The 26,108-nt window shown below is 39.0% G+C and overlaps 2 protein-coding genes across 2 annotated transcripts in view; one reads left to right on the forward strand and one right to left on the reverse strand.

The window, feature by feature from the left end:
- The window catches only part of Heph (polypyrimidine tract-binding protein 1 heph), a 793,543-nt gene that overhangs the window by 117,879 nt on the left and 649,556 nt on the right, over positions 1-26,108 (forward strand). The window lies entirely within an intron of this gene.
- Positions 16,156-24,356, reverse strand: LOC143376950 (esterase FE4-like). The gene is made up of 10 exons (XM_076827757.1): positions 23,974-24,356; positions 22,238-22,375; positions 21,434-21,596; positions 19,948-20,456; positions 19,311-19,479; positions 18,410-18,585; positions 17,701-17,848; positions 16,754-16,895; positions 16,466-16,672; positions 16,156-16,384 (listed from the first exon to the last, which is right to left on the reverse strand). The coding sequence occupies exons 1-10, from the start codon at positions 24,205-24,207 to the stop codon at positions 16,159-16,161; spliced, it is 2,112 nt and encodes a 703-aa protein (XP_076683872.1). The 5' UTR covers positions 24,208-24,356; the 3' UTR covers positions 16,156-16,158.

Raw genomic sequence — 26,108 nt, forward strand, 5'->3', positions numbered from 1 at the left:
CTCGCGAAGATCATCTCGCGTCGTAAAACGGCGTTCCCTGCGCTTCCGGCCGAGCTCCTTCGAGTACATCGTATTTTCTGCTTCTGTAATCCTTCAAACGCGAAATGTGTACTTATCCTCATATTACGATTTGCAGGAGGCATTTTCCCGTCTGAATACAGTTTTTCTATTAAACATTTGGGTCTCGGTGTGTGCACGCCATGCAGCAGTGGGGCGCTTAAAAAACGGGGAGAGGGAGATACTGTAGAGCAGCGAAGTCCAGGTGGGCGGTCCGAGGACGCTAGCATCCATAGCGTCTTGTACGTGCTGAGTGGAAGGGGGTGCTCGAAGCCAACGAAGCGGCGGGCATGGAACGGATAGGGAAAACTCTAGTAATGTGCGCTTAAGGTGAAATTGCACGGCGCATGGCTCGCCGGCTCGCGCTCACCAAGCCGTCCCGCTTGGGACCTGGGCGAGCCGAGCCCGCGCGGTGGGACTTCACCTTTAGGGCCTAAGGGCCCACTACTAGAGTTTTCCCTATCCGTGGCATGCCCGCCGCTTCATTGGCTTCGAGCACCCCCTTCCACGCAGCACGTAGAAGAAGCTGTGGATGCTAGCCTCCTCGGACCGCCCACCTGGACTTCGCTGTTGTAGAGGATATGTAGGTATCTATTACATAATTATTTTCGCTGCCCAGGAATTTGACCACTGAAAATCCGACTATTTTCATGTGTCGAATAAAGTTGCCCCCGGTTAACTTTACTCGTCGAATAATGTAAAGTTGAAGTAACTTTTATTTGATCCGTTATTTAAATAATTTTTTATTTAGCTAATGCCCAACTCTGGTTAATTCTTATGAAAATCTATGTTAACTTTTAAACTCGTCTCAATAAAACTCTGCAATGATCCATTTTCTACTAATTTCCCCCCTATTAAAAACTACCCGGCGTGTCTACAATTCGATAAATATTTTTCATAAATTTTTGGCACTCGCAAATAAAAAGGCTCGCCTCCCCCGACCTATGCAACAGCAGAATATCCTTCACTGAGCTTTGTAAGTCAGTAGTGGGCCATTATTTCCACTCGAAGCTCTCACTGAAGGGTGAAAAACTAGCCAGGCAGCAATGCTTCATCGAGTCTTAACCCTGTTCCACGTTGAAAACGTTCGATTCTCATCGAGCCCTCGGATGTCCTGGGCGTCCAGCCACGGCCAGCGCCTATGAATACCGTTCATAATCCCTTAGCTGGCCGATTAAATCCGCGGGATTTGAATTTGTCGTCTGAGAGAGGGAGCGTGGCTTTGCCCACGTAATTTACCGCATGAACGGGGCTCACGTTCCCGATTGCGAACGTGCTCGTATAGTACGCGAATTGCGAAACATCGAACGTAAAATCGGGCCAGATTATCCTGTAAACGTTGAAGTAATTCGAGGGTGGATCGATCTTCGTTGTTCCGGTTGATCGAACTCTGCAAAGGGGTTCATTTTATCGAACTGATTCGTTTAATGCGTATTTTTCCTCCCTTCCATTTTGCTTTTATTTTTGCACCCGATATTTTTAAGCCTGGGGGTGGCATGTTTTTTTTTTTAGCAGTAGCAATACAGTTTTTATGCAGTTTTATTTATGAAAGGTATAGGCCTTATGAAATTCGGTTTTAAGTCTGATTTAATATTTTTTTTTTAATTCAGAGAGGCTATTTTAATGAAAGGTATGGAATATGGGTGTTTATGTTATAAATTATTGATCAGGTACGATTTTTTTGCGGATGGAATAATTTTATTGACTAGTCCACAGGGTATGGCAAAAGAATTTTAAGCGCAGCTGAATTTTAAGACCTATGTTGATTAAGCATTTATCACCCCTATCGGTGGAAACTACAGGGTGGGACTAAAGTAACTGATGGATTTTAATTATGCGATAACATTTGAACGAAGTGAAATAGGAGAAAAATTTGAGAGTGGGAAATGAAAGTATATTCTTTGCTCCTCCAGCAGAAAATATCGCCGTAATCAATTAAAATTGAAGTCAGTTTTCACTAAATTTAATAAAATTCAGATCCTCAAAAAAAAAAAATTAACTTAAAAAAAATCGAATTTAATGTCAACTAAATTTAATAAAATGTTGCTCCTCCAACTGAAAATATTGCCGTAATCAATTAAAATTGAAGTTACTTTCCACTAAATTTGCTAAAATTTAACTCCTCCAAAAAAATTTTAACTAAAAAAAATCGAATTTAATGTCAACTAAATTAAATAAAATTTTGCTCCTCCAACTGAAAATATCGCCGTAATTAATTCTTTACTTTTTTTACTTGAAGTGTAAAAAATTATATCCGTTAAATGTGGGTCATGATTTTGCAAGCAATAATAAACTCTTCATGCTGTTTTCTATTACTTTCTCAAGTGTTGCATGTTCTCTTTTAGAGCTTGTAAAGAATCCAGAACCTACAGATTTGTTTCTTCGCAAATCCGCATAAATGGAAATGTGCTTCATCGGTCACCAAAAGCGTGGACAAAAAGTTTTCATCATTGTCTATGAGATTCTAAATTGCCCAACAGTCTTTTAAACGCAACTGAGCGTCACTAGGGTGAAGCTTTTGCACCACCCGTGTCTCCACCCTTAAATTGCCCAAGTTTACTCTAAAAAATAAAAATAAAAATAGTAACAAATAAACAAATTATAATTTTTTAATCCATCAATTTCCTTTGCCCCACCTGTTTCAAGCTCATAAAGTCTTGCATACTTTTTTTTAAACACCCTGTAGAGGAACACAAACATGTTATGTAACATGCGTGTAATAAACCAAGTTTGTGAATGTTCTATTTCTTCTAAAAAAAAGGTGTTCTCCTAGCAACAAGTACCATTTGTCTCTACCAAATTCGAAACGAACGACGAGTTATTTTTCCACAACTGTGCAGCATTCGGTTTTATCTTCTGGACGGACAGTATGGTGTATATAGACTATATAGAACCATTTTTCTCTCATCATTTGCCTTTCCAGCCCGTTCCAGCTTCGTCAGACTTTTTCCTCGGCTCTGAATCGCAAGCAAGCCTCCAGCTCATGTCACTATCTTGACGTGCCCTGCAGTATACAGTTGTATACTGGTCCGAGACAGTTCCGTATTACGCACACCAGAGATTCTCAGTTTCAGTCTACGTTAAGGAAACCGTCAACGTGAAAGTTGAAATCGTTTTGGAAGGAATGCGAAAGCTTGTGGGGATTTAGACCCAAGAAAGACTTTCCAGAGACCTAGAAAATGGGGGTGGCTCTTCAAGTTAATATAGAATAATAATATGGCTTTGTTATGCACGTAAATACAGCAGTTTATAAATTAAAAGGCAAATGGCGATATTAAATCTCAGCTGATACCTAGTTGGGTTTGTAGGGATCTAGTTCCTAGGGAGAAAGGATGTTTCAGAGATCTAGAAAGTGGGAATGAGTTTTGTTGTGTATATGTAACAATATAAAATTATAATAGCTAATTGAAAGTATACACTACTTATCAAACACTGTGGTTCAATGTTTGTAGGGAATTGTGTTGGCACCAAATTGAACCCTAGATATAGTAACTCTAGTTACCATATAGTAATATTTCTGTGGTACTGATTATGAAGCTCAAATGATGGTTAACTGTTGAAATTTAAAGGAACAGGTAATTTAAATGCTGATAGATTTTAATCAAAATTTCTATTGCTTCTGATTGTTGTGCCTTACAAGATGAATAGTTCCAGAAAATTACATTCCAGTTTTTAATTACAAGGCATATTTTCTGTTTCGAATTGATAAATAAGATTCCTTGGCATTCTTAATAAAATAAAAAGTTTGTATAACGCAAATTATAGATAGAAATTGTATTCAGTTTAACAGAAATTCATACGTGTGATATGGTGATATTGCAAAATACTAAAATCTAATAATACATTAGTACTCAAATAATACTAAACAGAATATGAAAAGCTAAAATAGTAATTTCAATAGTGAGTTAACAGTACTTACTTAAACAAGCATAATATTAATATCAAGTTCGCAATAAAATACGTAACACTATAATACTAATTATTCTTATATTTCAATAATATACTAATTTTTAAACCATTCACGAAATATTGTAGAAATGTTCGCGGAAAAATTAAAACCGACTTCAATAAAATAAAAATGCACTAAAAAGTAAAAAATAATTTACGCCCCCATTTAATCTACGACTCTTAATTTTTTTATGTCGAGGCTCATCATTGGCACTGTGTAAATCTAGCGTCGACTTAAAAAAATTAAGAGTCGTAGATTAAATAAGGGAAACAATTATTCTTTACTTTTTAGTGCATTTTTATTTTGTTGAAGCCGGTTTTAATTTTTAATTTTTTTTTTAATTGATGGGTCTCATCAAATAAAAAAATTAAAAAAAAATTAAACACGATTTATATATATATATAAGTCGTGAATGTATATACATATATTAACACAGTAAATATTATTAGTATTAAAATAATAATAATTAGGTGACAATAGTCTTTATTAGCCGGCACTGGTGAAATATTTTGGGCTAATATTGGTGCAACAGCGCCCTCTTCCGAATAAAGAAAATATCATTAAAATCGGTCCATATGCTGAGGAGTTATGCCCGGATAAACATAAAAAAAAGATACATGCGGGTCGAATCTATAACCTCCTTCTTTTTGAAGTCGGTTAAAAAAGGGTCAACCACGTGAAGTGGTCCACTAATCGATAGCACGTGGCCACAATCGAATGAGCTTATTGTGCAACACCCTTCAGGTAAGTCTCGGTCAAGTGTCTGAATAATTTGAGAGTCACTGATGTACAGAACCACGGCATGATGAAAGCTCCGGGCTACCATTTTGCATTACGTTCCTGCGACTGTCCATTTATTGTCAGTGACAGTGACAAATGGTTGTTGTACGGATTGTGTGAACCGTGAGTCACTGATCATTCCTGAATGTAGTGACAGATGTATGATGAGAATCGATAAAAAGTTGATTGAAAGTTATTTCGCTGACTGACACCTTGAACAGATTTTGGTCGACAGTTTCCAAGATGGCAGTCCATTTATATCTTTCAATTGGTTTAGGCGTTGAAGATCTCCTTTTTATTTATTACACGAGAGACTATGGGTATTTAATTGAAAGCGTGTATAAATTTCATTCGCTCACAGATAACGTAGGACAGTATAACAAGAAAGAAATGCCGAAAACCTAAAGGAACCTGATGATTTTGAGGTTATGTGGATTTCTGTTTCGAGAACAAGATTTCAATAAAACCTAGTTTGAGAATACTATGTGCTGTATGGACAGGAAATGTACTTTCCATAATGGTACTTCGTCTCCAGATTTCATAGCTGTCAAGGTTTTTTCATGGATGTCAACAAGAATTTAATGATATGTGCTTCGAAGACCTTTAAAATCGTTTTATGAATTTTGGGCGTATGAAACTATGTTTTCCATGCTACCATGGGAATTTCATGTGATTACACATGTCCAGATATGGGCAAAAAAATTATTTAAATAAAATTTTGAATAACGAATAAAAGTTAAAAAATTAACATTATTCGTCGAATAAAGTTAACACGGCTCAACTTTATTCGACACATGACGAATAAATATCTTAACTTTCGCTTTACTAAGCTTCGCCAGAAATTTAAATTCAGATTTTATAAAAAAAAATTTATTTATTTATTTTCTTTTTTTTTGTGAAAATAGTCACATTCATTTGGATTAGCTAAGCATAATGAGCTGGGACACATTTGGTGACCCTAGAGTTTACCGTTCGAAAGTTTTTAGGCGACAGACAAAAACACACATACACTTTCTGCTTTATATATTGAGATTGGAAATTTTATTTAATTAAAAAATTTACCCATCTCTGTACATATCTATAGTGGAGTCTCGGTAGTCTGAATCATACCGCACCTAAATCAACTGGAATTATCTGGGAATCGGATTAAGCGAAACGTACTTATACATATGCATGTACATATAAGTGTTTACACTAACTATTTTTTCAAGCTTTGTTTACACTGTATACGAGAAAAGTTGAAGCAAACAATAATTCCTCACAAAATATTCCGTAGTGATACTTTAAATGCATTATAACCTAGAAATTCTGTCTCCAAACATGTCCGCCGTCGCTAATTTATCAAACTCAGCCGGCAAGTGACGTTGTTTTACATGTGCTCAAGCGTAAAGTTCAAACAATGTATCCAAACAGTGCCCGAAGTACACCACATCTGTTTGTAAAGGGAATCAAGACCCGTGAATTATCTGCTCCACGCAAATAGCAACAGTAATGAAATTATTATTTTGCAGTGAATACACTCGAAACAGTATACAATTACTGTTGTTTCACTCGCGCTAGGCGGCCGGCATGTGCGTATTTAACTTCTGCGTAGGTGGTATAAAAACTTCAAAAACGTTAGCCAATTAAAATGATTTACAAATATGAAATGAATTTGGGAAAAAATATTTCGGATTTACTGTGGAATATTTTCGAATTTAGGATCCATATTGTGTCTCGTATGAATGTCGTAGGATGTCATAGGATTCTACATGGAAAATTAAATCGGAAATATAGGCTAAAATTTTAACAAACTTTTAATGTCAAAAAATTTTATTCTATATTTTTTACTTATTTTTTCATGTAAAATCACCACCCCTCCGCTTGTACCACCGATTATGGAACACTCTGTACAGCGCTAGGAGTTAATAACAGCAGTCTTTTTTTGTTGAATCGTGCTCTTTACACGTAAATGAAGTACTTACCTCTCTTATTGTAATTTATAAGCGTAATGAAAACGTAGAATATGTATAGGTACACCAAGCAGTTGTGAGGTTTGTAGGGGTGGCTAAGAGGAGAGGATAGGAAACAAAGATTTTTGGTTAGAGACCAAGCAGGGGCGTACACAAACTTTTTTCCGGGGGGCCTGGGCAACTTTGAGAAACTAATTTTGTAGCGCCCATTTAATTAAAATTTTAATTTTAAAGACATTCACTTATTTAGTATAAACTTAACGAAGATTAGTTTTTAAAAGTAAGCGATTTCTTCTCAATGCCCTCCAACCCTGCGGACGCCTATACCACTAAATATTACTGATCCCTCGATACTTGATCGTGTGTTAACCTCGAAACAAGTTCCCCACTGTCCCCATGGTGTTCGTGGTATGATGTAGACGGCGCTGGAAGCTCCCACTACTTTTTTATCTTCATTATGATTATTAACACTATTATTCACTATTATTTATCCGACAACCTTTAACCGTTTTAGGTGAATGCATATCCTTCCTAATCAACTAATTTTCTCTTGCACATTGCGCAAGTTAGATTTCAAGTGCGCGTATAAATACTGTTTTTACGTCTGAAAGTATTTTGGTCCCATTTGTTCCCATCACTGATGCTTTGCCACCAAAGTAAAAAAACTTCCTTCCCTGAAAACAGCAAAAAGAAACCGAAATTTTCACCGTCCCCGGCGGGAGGCGTCTAGAAACACTGGACAAATGGTGCCACGATCGCTCGTTTTTTAAAATTAATTGTACTTTTTTTTCCCCCTCCACATTTCAGCCCGCATACGTCGCCAACATCAAGAGAACGCAGACAGTTAACTTCCACGTCGGGGATTCGTGGAAGGTTACCACACGCGAAAATACACGTGCGTTCGATCGTGAAAACGCGAAAAGGGTCTGCGAGAGGGTGGCTGAGGGGTGAAGGGGGGGGATCGTTCGGGGCGATGCCGGAGGGGGTCGCGGTTTCGTTCGTGTTCGATTTGTGACATGCAAATTTCCCAGCGGCGAAGCTGTTGTTTCTGTATATTTTTTTTTTATTTATCCGACACTTGCATTCGCCCCTTTTATAGGCCATTACGCCATGCCTGTAGGAATGGAAAATCGTGGTTTTCCATTTTTTCACGATATCGAGTGGTAAATGAATATGTAATTTATTGTTATATGCTTGTTGTCAGCGCTTTATTATTATGGGAACATGGTTATTGGGTGTGCTGTGTAATTGAAAATTACCAAAACATAAAAAAAAAATTAATACAAAATACTAGAACATTTCCTCGACATTTTGAGGCAATCAGAATTTTGTTTCGGACAAGTCTATTTATATAAAAAATAAATCCAAACTTATGATGATATAAACAAATTTATTTAATTAATTCTTCTTACTTATAGTTGTGCAGTTATACCTATATCTGCTCGCTGATCTCTGAGGTTAACTTTTTCTCAGAATCTGCTGGAATGATTTTGATAATTCTTTTACGCTATTCAGAAATGAATCGACCATATTTTGAACGTTCAACTGCACGCTCTTATCGCTCGATAGCTAAAAAAATATAAGGTTTATTAAAACCTGTATTACAACTCATAAATGTATGAAGAATCACAAGGTGTGATCCTCACATTATGTAGCTGTTCTCAGATGAAAGATAAAAACGAATGGTTTTAGGGGGTGGATTTCGTAGCTGTCCTACGGGGGGAGCTATGGTAGAGTTAAGTATGGCGGAGCTGGGGGAATCTGTGGGGGGCGCAGCGTCAGCTTCATCCCTCCAGATTTTTAAATATTAATTTTCTCATAGCAGGTCGTGGTGTACTAGGCACTTTCTCGTTCATTGGGGGATGCAACGGATTATACGGTAATGACACAGCCCCTGTACCTCCCTCGAGCGTGGCGGATCCATAAGACTTAAGACGACAGTCTAGGGAATTGATCCGATTAATCGAGTTTCGCGTGTCGACCAACGTTCACCTCCTTCGAAATTGATGGATTTCACGAGTGCATCTACTTATGTCTAAATAAAGTCTAAACAATTCATTCCTATAATCAACATAATTACATTCAATAAGTATAAAAAGCAGCAACTCATTCGGTATCTTCCTCGCCAACTGAAACTGTTCTAGCTTCGAATCCTCTGAAGTACATCTAGATAACAATTTTATCACGCTCTTTTCACCTTGTCTTTCCAAAATCATGCATTTCGAGTGCATACAGGGCAAATCGAGGGTTGGGTTTCTCGCACCCCGCCCCAGGGCGGGCCTTTTCTAGAACGGGGCCTCGATTCACGAAATATTTTGGAGCCCCAAACAATTTCTCCCCATGAAAAAGCATAACAAATATAAAGAAAAAATCAAAGGAATAAACAAGTAAACATTAACATTTTTAAATGTAGGATTTATTGCCATATCATTAATAATATTATATATTCTAAATTATTTTTTGACAGTAATTGTAGTGTGTCTCTAAATTCAAGACGGCTTATATAATTAAATCAATTTTAATAAAAAAAAAATTCGTTCTCATTTTTTTTATTTTCTTTCCTTTTTCTGGGGCCCCTGAGTCTGGGTGCCTTGCACCCGCTGCACCACCACGTGGCCCCACAACTCCAACAGTGCAACAGTAATGTACATATACGATTTCTGCTCTCGATCCTCCACCATGCTCAAGTTTCTCAATTTTTCCTTACCTCCAGTGGCGAATTTAGCGTGCAGCCAATGAGCAGTTGCCGCCTACGCCCCTGCCCAAGAGGCCCCCAGGGCCCCATCTTCCCCCCAAATTATGATTCTATCCAAACACTTAATTTCTTTTTGTTTCCTATAATTTGCACACCACACGCGAGTAAATTTATTTATAATTCTGTTATGTATACCGGGTGTCCCAGAACGTTTGCTACCTGGGCCTTTTTCCTTAAATCCGCACTCACACACCTCCCCCACAATTCGTCGCTTCTCTCAGAACTTGATTTACGATTCCTCACGAACAGAGGAATTTAACACGCGACTAGCGCCGCCGTGGACGAATGACTCCTATAATTTCCACGGCAACGCTCCACGGAGCCACGACGTGCTGCACGGCGGCCATTGTCGGTCGGCGTAACGAGGGGCAATTTTTGCAGGGTCGAACAATATGTCGCATTAGCGTATTGTGCCGGTCCGCGTGGTCGCTCTGTCATGCGACACAACGATATCGTAATCGATGCTGGCCCGATTTCCATTCCGCGGAAAGGGGGGAAACGGACGTCGGACGGCCGCAGAGGATACCGTGCACTTTTGCCCCGGCCGGGGTCATTATCGTGGCAAGTCGACCGACAATGTGACCGAGACGCGTGAACGTGGCTGGAATCCGTGAGCCTCGGCGATACACCTAGCTGCTGCTGTTTACAGGGCCGTTCAAGAATTTGGGTGCCTGCTTAGTCGGGAGACAATGATCGAAGAAGATTGATCGGCGATAAACGTTCGTTGATTGAGATACAGAAGACCTTTTGCGCGTTTGGTGATTCCAGAGACTGAGATGTGGTGTTTGCTGGGATGCCAGAAGTAGGGACAACAGGGACGGATTATGACGTATCGCGTCCCTACTTCTGGCAACCCTGGATGTTTATGTCAGCGTTTTAGGGGGAACCCCCTACCGTGGCATGGACGTATATACACTGATACACGACTTGTGCACGCCAATCACGCCATGCGATGTCACCGCGTCACCAAAACAAATATATAGTTATTGCTGTAGGTGTTCCTCTTCTACTACGGGTAGGGGCGAATTTAACAGGGGGACCGATGAGCAGTTGCCACCTGGGCCCCTGCCCAGAAGGCCCCCAGGACCTCATCCTTAAAAACAAATTATAATTTTATCCAAACTATATTTTTTCTGTATTATTACACTGAGCCCGTCTTCAGTAAACTACCGCTTTATTTTCCCGAAAAAGGGCTCCTGCTCAGAAGGCCCTCCTAAGGCCCTGTTGTTAAATTTTTTGTCTATACTCTTCTGTACACTTACCCCCATTTAGTAAACTTGCTCCTCATTTTCCCGAAAAAATGGGTTCCTCAAAACGTTTGCCATCTGGGCCTTTTTTCTTAAATCCGACACTGGTTCTTCCGACAACCCTGGTTTGTGTGGAGTTGGACCAAGCAATAGTGAGGCTACCTGTGCGCATGCTCCGCATGGATAAACGGCGGTGTGCTGGCCCATATGACGTCGTACGGTGTAGGAGAAGGGGAATGCTTATATTTGGTTGGTGACGCCGTGACGTCATACCACCGCTAAGCCAATCCACGCCAAGTGACTTCACATATGCCAGTACGCGTACTGGATTGCCTGGAAACCCGGAGGGGACTCAGGGAAAGATGCGGAGGCGACAGTTTTCTTTTAGTGTGTGCAGAACCTCCATGGTGCAGAAACATACCACACAAACGTTTAAAGCCTACAGAGTTGTTTTTCCCACTGTATACAATATTATTATTCTATAGTAAAAAAATCTAACAAAAAGTATTTCCGTTTATGGGGAATGGTGTTTTACAGAAATGGGATTAACAGAATCCCATTTATCGAACTTTCAACCTAAAGGAAAGTGGCATTAAAAATGACAATATGTTTCTTTCTAAATTAATATATTTTAGAACATTTTTAACAAATAATTATTACTTTCGCCAGCCACCAAGCAGTGAAATTTGCTTACTGCAGCAGTAAAATTAAATCAGCGTGCCAAAATTTCAATTATTTCTTCTCGGTGGACAGTAAAAAGTGACTGTGAAATGCAGACATCCATAGAACCGTTGTTTTACGGGAAGATTCTGCATACTTCGTGCCGCGGAATATTTCCACTGCCAGGGGTAACTATAACTTCGACTATTCCTCTTCAATAGCAACAAAAGTAGTTCCCCGAGAGCCACGCTTTTATAATCCTCGAAACTGTTAATTTATACGAGAATTTCAGCCACTCTGTATTCCAACTACTCTTCGACGCAAACCCTAGTTACCTTTTCCTTCATTCGGTATTAATAAAATTGGCCAGCGAGATGAGGGAGACTTTATGCCTCCTGGAATTATTTTAATAAGAAGTAGATATGCAGAATTCGCAAGGTTTCTTATTCCAGACGTTTCTGAATTCTTATTCCTCCTGGAAAAAGAATATCGAAATTCTTGCATATCCCGACAAAAAAACGATTATACATTTTCTTTATTGCCATAAATATATGCTACTACCCAACTCCCCTAATTCTCAGGGAACAGACTATAATCCGTCCAAAACATAACCCCGCAAGGAGCTTCATAAAATTAATCAAATTCACAAAGCCATCATAGCGTTAAGGCACAATTAATGACGCATATTTCAAACCTAATTTAAAAACTACTTAGTTCGCATAATTAAATAACTCAAGATTTGTCCTTAACTGAATTACACCGTCCAGAAGTACCAAAAAGGAAATTCCCGAGCGGAAGCGGACGATCGAGAACTCGTGGTCCCTGGAAATCGACGCTGCCAGCCGCGAATTCAACGTAAATGAATTCGAAAGGCACTTGGCGCCACCGTCGTGTTTACCCTTGCACATTTCAACACAGAGCTGGAATCGTCCCGAAAACGATTATTCGACTGGTAGGTAAATACTGGCGACGCGACTGATCGGAGCCTGAACTTATTTGTCTATGCAAATCGTCGATCAACGGCCGTCACAGCGGTCTCTCTACTCTGTGACGCCCTTTAGGTTATTTCGTTTCGAGTATCCGCCATCTTGTGTTTCCTCTGGCCCATACACGCTTAGACGGTTTAACTTTCGGTTCGTAAGTTTTCCTTTGTTCCCTCTGGGCTTGGTTTAGAAAAATACACTTGTATGCGGCACCTTTTTATCTCTCCTATTATTTGCAGATTTATTAAATATTCAATTAACGGTTGTAGGGTTATTGTACGGGTAAATTAATGCTATGCTTGGTGGTAAATAATATAACTGTTTATTGAAAGCTCATCGTGGTTCTGTCGGTTGCTCTCGCGAGACTAACTGCGGCAGTTAAACTGGCTGGGCCACGCTTAGCCCCTCCACGTCGGCCTCGAAAGGCTCGTCGCTAGGGCGAGGAAAGGTCGCGATACGCGACCGTTTGTTTTGACGCGCTACGTTTCCTGGAACTTGCTGCGACGCGTTCTGCTCGCCACAACGGTGTACTTTCAAGAAATAATTTAATAAGGAGGTGTCGTTTCTAAGACTTTTAATATAGCGAAGGAAGAATGGGGAAATTGTAATTGTTATGTAGAGTACTTGTAATTTGAGTTAAAATTGGATTTTTCTTGGTTTATACTTGGGCGTTAATTAGTTAATCCTGCAAATACATTTTTGAATAGAGTGTCTGTATTATGGATACAATTAATTCGCTTTTATGTGTTTAAAAAGTTATTTTGATTCTGTGACTTGTACTTTTTTGTAACATGTAGATTCGTGTGAAGTGAAATTTGGTGATGAATAAGATCAGTTATTAGGAACAGATGGCTAGAATAATATTCCTGCTGCATTTAAAAATTGAAAAAAAAACGTGAAAAATGTGACATTTTGATTCTTACAAAGGAGAATCTATATGAACAGGAGACTTCAGACTTATCATCGTTGTTAACGTATTTCTTATTTATAATGAAAAAAAAATCAAATTCAATATGACCTTGAAATGACTTTGAACTTGCAAATGTCTCTCTATTTCTTTTGACAGGCTATATACTCGGATGCATAATAAAAGTGTTGCAATATTAAATACCCAGTGCTTAATTTCCCTCCAAGTCCTGTGTTCCTTCATTATCTAATTGTCCAAAAAAGCGATACCAAAATTACTTTGAACAGCGTGGCATACAAAAGAATGTTGTAAATAATGTACAGTAGTATCGTTGAAAGAAAGAATGGTGCTCTAACAACAGTTTAATTACGGTCGCGTTAAAAAAAAACGCGGCTCGGCTTCACTAGGGTTTTGCTAATTACGCGTACTTTCCTGTCCGCCAGCCGTGTTCGTCGAATCCGCGAATATCTCATTATCGCGAGACGCCACCAGCATCCAGATTCCGTGAGCTAGGAGCTTGGAAAGCTCGTCGGCAATTACCACACACGCAACAGAGAAATTTCGTTTGTTAACGGGCTATGCTAGAAGCGTTTCCGAATTGTAAGAGATACTCTATAGATAAATAACATGACAGACACCATCCATGGGTTGAAGGAATAGTCAGGAGACTTCATCAGAAACTTACACCCATTTGAATACCTACTACTTGTTTTAGTTAGCGTACAGCAATGAACTGATGGAAATAGAGAAAATTGTAAATTGGTAGACGGAACATTTACAGTAACGGTGAATAGAGAGATGTGTAGGGGAATTTAAGAGAAGGGGTTTGCGAAGCAAAGTGGTCCCTGGGAGGGGTTTGTCAGTGATCCACTGGAAATGCCAAGTAGAGGCTTCTTATAGTGGTTCCACCCACTTCTCCATCTCTTATCAAATGTCACCTTTTTAGCTTGCCTTATTGCCTTATCTATTCAGTTCCTATCGCTCATTCACAGTCTGTCTCATTCCCCATGACCAGTTGCGAAGTGGCCAGGGTTTGTCAGCTTGCCCGATGGCAAGTGGGCCCTATGGGCCCCTGAGGAAGTTGGTCCCCGTGTTTTGGAGCTCTTCTCAATATCGTTCATTCTTTGAAAGAGGTTTCTGGTTACTTCCTGAGCCTTAAATCCACTTAATATTTGTGGGCCTTATTACTCGCACTTACCTTAGAGCTGATCAGATTGACTTCTGAGAAGCTCAGATGCGCTTACGAATCTCACTGTTGCTCTGTACGCCTGGAACTTACTGCCATCCAATTTATCCAACAAGCGGACCTACACATCCAGGTCAGTATTATTTAAATCCGCAATATGTACTGAAACTTATCTCAACCTCGCATTTTCGAACCACTTTATTCGCTTAGACACGTCAGTTCCGTAACCCTTCCCCATTGAACTTCCCCTATATCCCCTAAATAACCTTCCCACCGATATCTCCATCAGTCAAGCAGCAAGCAACATTGTCCGTTGAAGTCGCCCGAACGGCAGACCGTAATGTATCGTTTAAGATGGGAAGCTAGGGTAGCGGTTCCCCGGCCTTTTGTCTCGTCATTAATTACTTTCTCGCCGGGGGCGTTGAATTTAAAAACGCCCCGCAAAACAATAGACCCCGGGATCGTTATAAGACCGCGGGAGAATAAGTTGCTCTTCTTTTCATCGGAAACGTAATGCCGCGGGAGCGTTTCTGGGCGGGATACCCTCCTTTGTCGAGCAGTTATCTTGTCGGCGTTTAATTATGAACTGCGCGGAGCAATTTATTCGCGGGGGCAGTTTTCGGCGGAGGGCGGCTGTGGGGGGTTTGAAGAACGAAGGGGGACTCGAGTGTTCCTTTTTTTTTTCGTGCGCCCTGAATGATGTATTGCTACGCCATTAAGAGGAACTTTCTTTGACTTGCTGCGGAATCAACGAGACTGACTTAGGTCGTGACGAATGAATTTCTTTGGGACGGGCGACTTCTCTCGGAGCGTTTGCATTCACCGATCGCGAATGTATTAGAAGGTAGTACTTGTCCGGGGAGAGTGTGCAGCTGGTGGATGAAAATGGCAGTGTGATTTCTAAGGCTTTCACTACTAGGGTTCTTACATTTGTATCGCGTGAGAGCTTTGGATATGAACCGCTTCTTTCTGGGTGGGCACTCTGACCGGCATTTTACGGCAGTCAGTTTCGCCAGGGGTTTGGGGACGTAACATTGATGTGCAGCTTATGGTAGGTTATCCAGTTAGTTCGGGCGGTTTTCATTTCATCATTTTCTTCCAATAAGAATTGACCGTCGGTAAGGTAGGAATTATATAGAATTCGATAGCTTTTGCTTTCCTGTATCAGAGTTGCTCTGGAAGTTTTGGTTAGTCACTGTTTAGTGGGAAGGGCGATTGCATTTTTAGACACAATAGTTTATTTAGAAGGAAGAAAAAATAACAATGGAGATATCGTTTGGTTGATCGAGGTTAATTTAAAACCAGCATTGCTATGTTCAAGGATTTTTATCCTTGAATTGTTTTTAATTCTACTATTATATTCTTATGCATCTTTAATGGAATACAATCTGGGATGGACAAATTTCAAGAAATTTGATTTACTTTTATCAAATGAGATACAATTCCAATGGAGAGAGAGAGAGAGTACCATTTTTTATAGGTATGTCGAACAATAGTGAGATTTGTAACAGCTAACATCCCGAACCCAGAAATTCGAAAAATTCTGAAACTTTTTGAATATGTAGGGAATTTTCTCCTGATTATAACGCATTTTTTGTTTGTTGCCGAAATTCACTCTAAGGGTGTGTAATTGGCCACCCAAAAATCCGGTTATTTTCCGATTTTGTGAACTGTAAAATCGTTTAAAAAAATCTGTGCAAGGGATGTGATTGCCAGTCACCTACTTGCATCGACACTATTTCACCAGCCAAATATCGAATATAGTCATCGCTACCCCCACAGAATCGCGTGGAGGGAGACAGAGCTCCGCCCACTTTTCCATCTTCTGTTCGGGCATGCGCATTGAAGATCTCACTGTTGCTTGCTATGCCTACACCTTCATTTGCGTCATGACTACACCCTTTGTACCTTTATTATCAAACACATTTTGTGAATAACTAACCCAATAAGGCATAGACGAGGAAGAAGGATATTATCAGCGAAACCAACGAGTTATCTTGTTTAGTAGAAGTGGTATTGTTGGATCCTTGTTCTTGCATCGTCATACGCCTCGACAATTCCTCCCAGAATGCCATTCTGTCGGGAAGAAAGTCACTTTTCACGACAATTATTGGATCTCTGCCGACTCCAAATTGCAAAAACTTATGGGACTCCTTGTAATCAGGCCATGCAGGTATTCCCGCAGCTTCAGGTACCCTTTTAATTGTCAGCACTCTATTAATCATCTGTTACTGATGTATCAACTAATTATAATGGCATTGAAGTGTTTATTCTTACCCCTTAGTTGCAAAACTGGCCCACATTTCAGTCATAATGTTTATCATAGTCACGTCTGCGCCAGTATTGTGTAACATTTGGCCCGGGGGTTGCTTTTTGGACTGCGGAAAGATGTAATTCAATTCATCGCCGTGCGAGACGCCTGCGAAATTAAATATTTTCAGAACACAATGCTTTCGCACGAATTTTGTGATTTATTTGCATTTTGGTCAGCTGAAAATTATATTTTGCGATTTTTAATTATGGGATAATTATCTGGTGTATGAAATATAATTACTTTAATGTCAATGGATGGTAATCTGAAGTAGCAAACGAGGGAATAGCACATATGTTTTTGCAAATGTCAATTACCACTAAAGTTGAATCGTTTTTATTCACAAATTTTTTTAAATAGTGAAAGGTCGTTATACGTGCACAGTTTTGAGATACATATAAGTAAAAGCTCAGAGAATATTAGCGAAAGTTACTTCGCCCAATATATGTATGTATTTATTAATTTAATATGTAAATAATTTATATATATATATATATATATATATTTATTAATTTAATATATAAATATAAGTTCAATTCAATTATTAAGTAAAAACTACACTCTAATAAAATTAAATACATAATAATGAACATAAAAAGTATACAAAGAATCATATTTATTTTTTAATATTCCAATAAAAATTCAATCATGTCATTTAAAATCTCAAATTTAAATTATTTAATCAAAATTTAATTCTAAGTATTTCAATTAAAGCCCAACCGTGTAATTTAAGATCTACAATTTAAATTATACAAATTTAATTAATCCAATTAATGTATCGAATTTAATGAAAGGAAAACTGAGGTGAGGTATAATAATACAGGGTGAATCTCTTTCTATCGCCAAAAGCAGACGAGTTATTCTGGTGGTCTGTTTTGAATACCTCACCCCGTGTACATTAAGTTTTGCTCACCGTAACGTGTCTGAGATCCGAAACTAATGTTGGTGCTGAATGTGCCTTCGTACGAGAACAAGCAAAAATAATTGCTAGCATTCATGACTTGCGACTGGTACTTTAGCATCTGATACGATGGCCATAAGAACGCAGCATCGCCAGCGAACTGTAAAATTTCAAATTTGTGAAAGATTAAGTAGATGAGGGATGAACGATCAGAGGAGTGATGAAGGAAGTTTTGGATGTCCGAAGAGTTGGAGAAAACTGGATGAAGGATTTACAAAGTAAGGAGAAAGATGAACAAATTTGAGTATATAATAGCAAGGGGTGAATGGAAACAGAGTGACGTAGATTCAGAGATGGGCAAAAAATTATTTGAAATAAAAATTTTGCGTACAAAATCAAGCACAAAAAACAATATAAAAAATATGAACAAAGGTAAGACTAGGATAAGGATTAGAAATAATCTTAATTATTGCAAAGGAGGGTTTACAATTAAATCTGTGGACGGTTGTAAAAATATTCTAACATTAAGATGAAGGACGACAATTGTTGACCATAAAAAACTGTGCAGCTATTCGATTCCATATAACAATACACAGTCAATGGATTGTTAGAACGATTGTTTTTGTGTTAGTGAATACATCAGTCAATTACTTCACAATGATGTCTATATTCATTAGCCAAACGTCATATTTGACGCTATAACGTTTAGATGGTAACCAACCTTAGTGACGTTTTGCAAGAGATTCTTAGCAATATCGCCGTCGAAATAAAAATCCGCTATGGTCCTAATGAAAGAGGTCATATTGGGAAATTTATTTTGGTATCCCAGTAGAAAGGGCACGTATGCTTCCAAATTGTTTATCAGCTCCACTTGCTGGTCTGGGTTTTGCAAAATGTCTGCAAATTAACAACCTTGATGTGAATTAAAAGTAATGGATCAAGTACCAAAAATAGGTGCTACAAATAAAGGAAAGTAACTACAGTTACTACAGTAATTCCTCGTTAATATTGGAAACGTAGGGTCCCCTAATTCAGTTTTGATTCGTTGAATTCCGATCGTGGCAAAAAAACACGAGAAACAATCGCTGATAAGAATTGAAATATATATAATTTTTTATTTTTCTAAATAAGAAGGAGTGCAATGGATTGCTGAGATCTTGCTGATAAAAATGAGTCTAAACACGAACTCAATCGGACTATTTTGAGTATTTCAAATAATAATGAATTCTGTATAGCAGCGCTGGTTCTCCCACTCAGAGACAAGGTTGCCAGGAAAATCCCTATCGTACTGGACGAGGAACATACGCGTAGTGGAGAGGGAACATCTACCTTGGCGTCGATTGGTTTGACGTCACGGCGTTTTAACGGGCATATATACCGCACTGCTGTAGGTGTTCCCCCTCCACTACGGTAGGGATTTTCCTGGCAACCCTGGGCAGAGATACCATGTGACGCTACGTATGATGTGTGTATTATATAGTGGTACACGTCACCACAGCGAGCCTATTGTAGGTACTACTACATATTCCTCGCGAATATTGTGTGGGGACAGAGTGGCGGGAGGGGGAATCATGCGCGTGAGGGGCAAGAGCACGTTTTGACGTGCCTGCTCTAGAACTTACCAATCGTTACCTCTAGACCCTCGTCCTTGACAGCACTTATTATACACGGTATATCCCTAAGCTGGTGAGTTTTCACGGCCTCTAGGGGCTCTATAGTCAAGATGCCGTCCACTGAATCCTCCTCAATAGTAGGTCCAAATGTGCAGCAGGGGTGATTATTCCAAACACGCTGTTTGCAAAATTGGCGAAGCATATTATTCTCTATTAAACAGTTGAAAATCAAAGCTTTGAAAAGTCTGAACTCTGAAGCTATAATCGAACAGTGTTCAACGAGCACTCGTTAAAAATAATCATGTGTTAACTTCCATCCGCTGGGCAAACGGACATTAACGCAAAGTATAGACCTCGAATAATAAAGTTTCACTATCATAATTAAAGGTTGCCATTTACAATTTAGTTATTAAAAATCTACTTGTCACGACAATCGATCAAATAGAATAGCTGAAGTAAATGAAAGAGGGAATGATATGTTGCAAAATAATGTTAATAAGTAATCTAAGTTCTTTCCTAATACTCGAACTTTCCTAATTGTATCGAAAAGGGAATAATAAAAGTAGTGACATCTATCAACATTAAAGTTCCTTCATAAATAACGCATAATCAAAATTAAAGGTAAACACAGAATTCAGTGTCTTACGAAATACTTGACCACGCCAGCGATGCTCTTCGCGTCGGCAGATCTCATGCAGCGCATCATCTCTTCATCTTTCTGTTCATCGTAATCGCCTTCAGCAATCGCGCGGTTACTTTCTCCTTCGATGATCTTCCTTGGTTGCTTCGTTGAAGAATTTTCGGTAGCAAGATCGTCAATCACCGATTCTGCGTTTCTCTCCATTCGACGACGAAGACAACCCAGAACTCTAGCAGCTTCCAACGACGTATTTCGAATCTCGCTCTTCGACTTTATAACCGCACTACTGATTACGGGTCCGCTTTGCGCGATGTACTTGTTAAACAGCCCTTCCGTTTTCTTGGTGAGAGCCAATGCGTGAACAGTCACAGCTCCAACACTATGGCCACATAACGTCACAGAATTTGGATCACCTTGGAAGACCTCGATATTCTCGTGTACCCATCGCAGAGCCATTAGGGCGTCCTTCACACCGTAGTTACCTGGGGAGACTCTGTTCGCCGTGCTGAAGAATCCTGAAGGAACGATGAGAAATAAAGGGCGGAATGCTTTCTACAGGCTCAACAAAGTCACGTGGCCGCTCGAAACCACTGGGGCGGAGCTATCCCCACCACAATACTTCTTATCTGTTTGCGCTAACGTACAGGGATACGCTCCTTGTCTATCGAAGTAGAAGACTAGGAGGCATGGGGCAGAAGTAGGCACTGGCGGATTTAACGAGCAGCTAATGAACAGTTGCCACTTAGGGCCCAGCCCACAAGGCCCACCAGGGCCCCAAATTAAAAAAAAATTACGATTTCATCCAAACACTATATTCTTTTTATTCCCATAATTTTCATAACACACGCGCGTTTTATTTATAATTCCGTTATATATATACAGGGTGTCCCAGAACGTTTGCCACCTGGGCCTTTTTCCTTAAATCCACCACTGACAGTAGATATTGTATTGGGTGTGATTTATGGAAGGGATCAGCCTCTAATGGGTTAGGTCGTTGATTTTGCTTCACTTTAAGTTTTGTAAATGATCTTTTCATATAATTAATAACGATGCAGTTAATGATAAAGCAGAATATAAATACCATTTTAAAAATTTGAAATTTTTGTTCTGGTCCTAAAATTAGTTTGGTTCGCGGGTCCGCGTTTATCAAGTTATATAAGTAGGTCAAAATACAGAGACGTGGTTACCATTTCAAGCCAAACACAAAATCCGGATTTGCGCTGTATGTGTGCAACAGTTTTGACCATTGAATTCAACATGGAGAAACATTTCAATCCGCGAGTGAAAATGGGTGGTTGTAATTTTAAACTAAAAGCAGGATTCTAATTTCTATGAAAACAACTGGTTTCCGTTAATTTCATAAGATTTTGATAGTTAGGTCATCAGAATAGTTGCAAAAGTCAGTTCACTTGAAATAAAATTATAAGCAGAATTCTTCGTAAATTCTTCGTAAAAAAAAACGAAATGCATTGATAAATAGATAAAGCATTACCCATAATACTAAGGCGATAGTTGATCGTGACTAGAATTATGTTCTGATCCATGAAGTACTCCGGAGAATACACGTCACTGTCACTGCTTCCCATAGAGTATTGCCCGCCATGTATGTATAGCATCACCGGAAATTTGTTATTCGATCCTCCCGACTCTGAAATCTGCGGAATTCACTGTCTTTGATATTGAAAATAGAATGGGTATTTATGTTTCCAAAAGGAATCCCCTTTTCTCGTACCAGGTGCTGTGAAACAGCCTGTACAACATTCATATACAAATTGGATTTCTCACATTAATATTTTTCTCAGATCTCTTTACAACAAACGATTCCTTTAGAAAAATTCAATCGAATCTGCGGAATAACGTTTTACGATACGAGGCTTCGTTTTCGAGAAAATCGGTCTTAAAAATACGCGGAGTAGTGGAGTGCGCGCGCATACTCCGCGAGTTTTGAGAGGCGATTATCTCGGAAACGGAAGCCCGTACGAGAAAATTTTATTCTACATTTTCGAATTGTTTTTAGACGAAAAATTATCTTCACTTGGTTTTCGTTGCACATATGTATATAGCGGGCCACCCTGAACAATCTATATATTTAAATCAATTTTTAATTAACCCCACACTGTAACCCCGAAACTTTCAAATTTTGATGCAGTATATTATTGAAAGTAATTTAAAATAATGTAACGTGGTGGTAACAGAGACATGAGAAATTAAAGTAAGGCGTGTTATTTGCTACTAAATAAATATAAACAATTTTAGATAACCTTAACATAAAGATTTATTATAATAAAATACTTACCATCGGTACAAAAACGTTAAGGTAAAGGCAATCCTCATTTCCCGTGACGTTTCCATGACGATCCATCTGAATGCACTTTGGGCCATCCTTCGTAGCATTGTACACGTCGCTCCATGTGCGGTTCCAAGGCTGTGGATTCTACGAAAGATATGCCATGAAGCACAGGTTGTATAAAAAGTAATGGTAACTGCTTTTAGGAGTGGAGGGGACACCTCTGGATATGTAGATATTTGTAAAGAAACTTGCCGCAAAATTGTATATAACATTAAAGATTGATATTAAAAAAATTATTAAAAAAATTAATATTAATTTGCAATGTTATAAAAGTCTGGGGCAAGTTTTTTTTACAAATCTCCGCCGATCCAAAGGTGTAGATTGTCGCCCCCCTCCCTGAAAGCAGCGACCACCACTTTTTTAACACTCTGTATATATATACAAAAATTTAATTTTGCCGAAGATTAGATATCCAACCATTAAATCACTTCTGGCTCAAGCAAGTGCCTTGCAATTTGCAACTGATCCATTAAGACTATCTACTACGTACAATCGTCCAGCGTTACTATAAACACGAAACAATGCAAATAGAGCATAAATATCAAGTGGGACAAAAATCGCGAGGGACATGTTTGCATTGTGCGAATGCTTTTTAAGTTATAACTGTTAATAAGATATGACTGCTTGTTAAGATTTATCTAGCATGTGTTCTAATACTTGGGCTTCCATTAAGATAAGTGCGCTTTATGATAATGTTACACGGTACAATTAAGGTGAGCTAAAAAGAGTTCGTTTGCTTTAATGATTGCAGTCAATAATGTTCAGTTATGTGTGCATAGTTGCAGCGGAACTTTGATTGCATTTATGTTTTGCAAATGAAGCTGCTAACCGAAAATAAAGGATATTTATACTTTTGCGTTAATGTGTATTCGAAAGAAATCTAATAGACTCTATAATATCAAACTTGTCACACGAAACATTTTAGATAAGTACTTTAGATGCTTTGCTATTTCTTCGTTCGCATTTTCAAGAATCTTCATAATCGTTTAATAAAATTACCTACATTCTTATGCACACTTTATTATGCTTCATTGTTCTTCTGTTTTTATTGTTGAAAATGATTTTAGTTTATGTTTAAGACTAATGATAAAAAGTAAGTTTGTTTGCTCTAAAGATTTAGAATTTTAACACATAATAAATCATTTTAATTATTAATAATTTCTATTACCCAATCCGGGGCTCAGTCCCGGAATCCCGAGATAGACTTTAAAAATCTCAGAATCCCGGTACAGTAAATAATGACCGGGATTGTATTCCCTGCTTGCAAGTTATTAACAAGAGTGTCAGAAGAAAACGTCAACACTTGCAAAAATAAAAAACGAAGCAGAACTTTCAAAGAAATAAGACTATCAAATAAAAAGCTGCTGCCTCTAATCCATTGAATATACACTGAGAGTTATTGATCGTACAAAATATAGTTTCCCAAACAAGCCACCACCAAATAAATTATTCAGACATCAAACCCGAGAACGCAGAGATCAACAGATCAAACGCACTCGTTTGACCCCAGGGCTACAGGTTCCAGGGGTCGAACATCCGTCAATTTAAACCCTGACAGTGCATTGTCGAACGCACGAGTAACAGAAATAGGTGTCCTTCTTTCCCCCGAACATTCCTCCCGAACGTCGAATCTTAATCCGAAGCGGAACATCCGAAGTTCCTGCAGCGTCTTGGAAACTTACCCTGAACCTGAGATCGCCGACAGGTGGCTCTGCGTAGGGGATTCCCAAATAATGTGCCACGGGCCTGCCTCTTAAACTTGTGCCCCATAAACCCTGAATCGGGCCGAACTTGGTCCAGACTAGGTTTGTGTACGCGCTCGAAACATTCGCTACCAATAAGAGAATCGCCAGACGCGACAAATACGCGCGACCATGTCTATCGAATTCTCCGCGGGAAGGCGGCGCCGCGCACATTTTTTAGGTTATATGCTGCTCCGCTTTGTCGCGACGACTGTCTGAACGCGTACTGCTCCTAATGCAAAATGATTAGAGTATTTAATTGCCTGGCGTGGAAGAGGGTTAGTCACGTGTGGCTGAGGAATCGGTTTATCAGCAACGTTTTTCGACGATGTGACAAAGTTGAAGGAAGTTTCTTCTATAGCGGTGATTAGTGGTGGTCTTAAATGGATGCAGGAAGTTCAGTCACTAAAACCAGTGGATTGTTACTGAATCCATAAAGGGAGGTGCCATTCATTTCTGCAATAAAATTGAAGGTGTCGGGATGATTATGAAACGCTCCACAGCACATATCTACTGTAATCAGATTTATGGATTTATGGACATTTTATTGCTTGGCATTGAATCTACGTAGTGAAATAAGAACCGACTTGCGGAACCTTCCAGGCGTTCTTATAATCCTCTACGGTAGAGAAACTGATTTGTACCTCGAAAAGAAAATAATTTCTGGAACATGGCTGCGTAGTTTATTTTCAACATCATTGTACTTTCTTTAAAGATGTAGATATACAGAGAAACAATGAGGCCCTCAATGCGCATGCCCAAACAGAAGATGGAAAATGGGCGGAGTCACTGCAGCCCCCCCACACTCCACAGAGAATTCTAAGGGAATAAAGATAACTAGATTCGAAGTTCACCGGTGATCCAGTATCGAGGCATTATTATTGGCTACTAACCAAGTACCTCTCGCACACTCCCCCCTCTCTTAAGGGGGAATACTATTTTATTTTATGGGCTAAAATCATAGCAAAATTTAGGATTTTTTTTCTAAGAACCTAGCATTTCGATTCATCTCTTTCGAGTCCACTGGTGTGCATGATATTTACCTTCCAGTTAATCTGAAACAGAAAAATGAAAGGGCGTTTTACTTTGTACATATGTAGCTTGAATTTGATAAAACAGAATACCGCTAAGTTTTCTGTACTTCTTTCGTTACATAAGAAAATTGGATAGCAAAAATTAAAGGGTCAGACCTCTCAGTATTAAAAGTCTCCACACCGCTCAATTTTTTTTTGCTGGTTCATCAATTTCTAGCTACATATGTATAAAATAAAACGCCGTTTCATATTTCTGTTTCGTATAACCTGGTAGCTAAATATCATGCACACCACGGTCAATCATGCATAACTATTAAATTTGTGGTTAAAACTTAATAAAAAAAAATCTGCAGCTTCTTCAAAGATGCATCAAAACATGGTCCAAAGTTCAGATGAATCGAATCGCTGATTTCTTTTAAAAAATTCCAAATTTTGCTATGTTCTTAGCCCAAAGAATAGGATTTCCCCTTAACCCTTTGGATGCTGGCAATTTGAACTCCCGTCGTCTCTCATCGTGTACCGCGTGCGGGACTCCTCCAGACACATTTCTTCACTATAGTCACTGAACGCCTATGGGCGGTCTCCGCATGCGGTATATGCATTGCAGGAATGCATATATGCGCCCAAAACACCCGCACGGTTACCTCCGCCTACAAGCCGCACTATCGCCCAACATGCCTACAGAATTGAGGGGCTCAGTGGAAAACAGACATATGCCGTAATACTATAAATTTACAGGAAACAAATTTTAGAAAAAATAATTTTCTGAAGAAATTTGGTACTAAATTATTGATAATTGAATTAGACGGTAAATGGCAAGTAATATTAAATCTGGGTTCCAAAATTCATGTTCTTTGCCACCTTTGCATCTCACTTTGAATAAACCATTAATTTATCAGCTCCTGTTATGTTGATACTTATTGCCATTCAGTTTGGAAATTGGAATATTATATCGCTAGCTGTGTTTGGTAAATAACAAAGAAATACATGAACTGCCACTGATAATTAATTAATCAAAGCATAAGTACAATAGCTGTATGA

This window comes from Andrena cerasifolii, chromosome 15, assembly GCF_050908995.1.
Source record: "Andrena cerasifolii isolate SP2316 chromosome 15, iyAndCera1_principal, whole genome shotgun sequence".
Classification (NCBI taxonomy): Eukaryota; Metazoa; Arthropoda; class Insecta; order Hymenoptera; family Andrenidae; genus Andrena; species Andrena cerasifolii.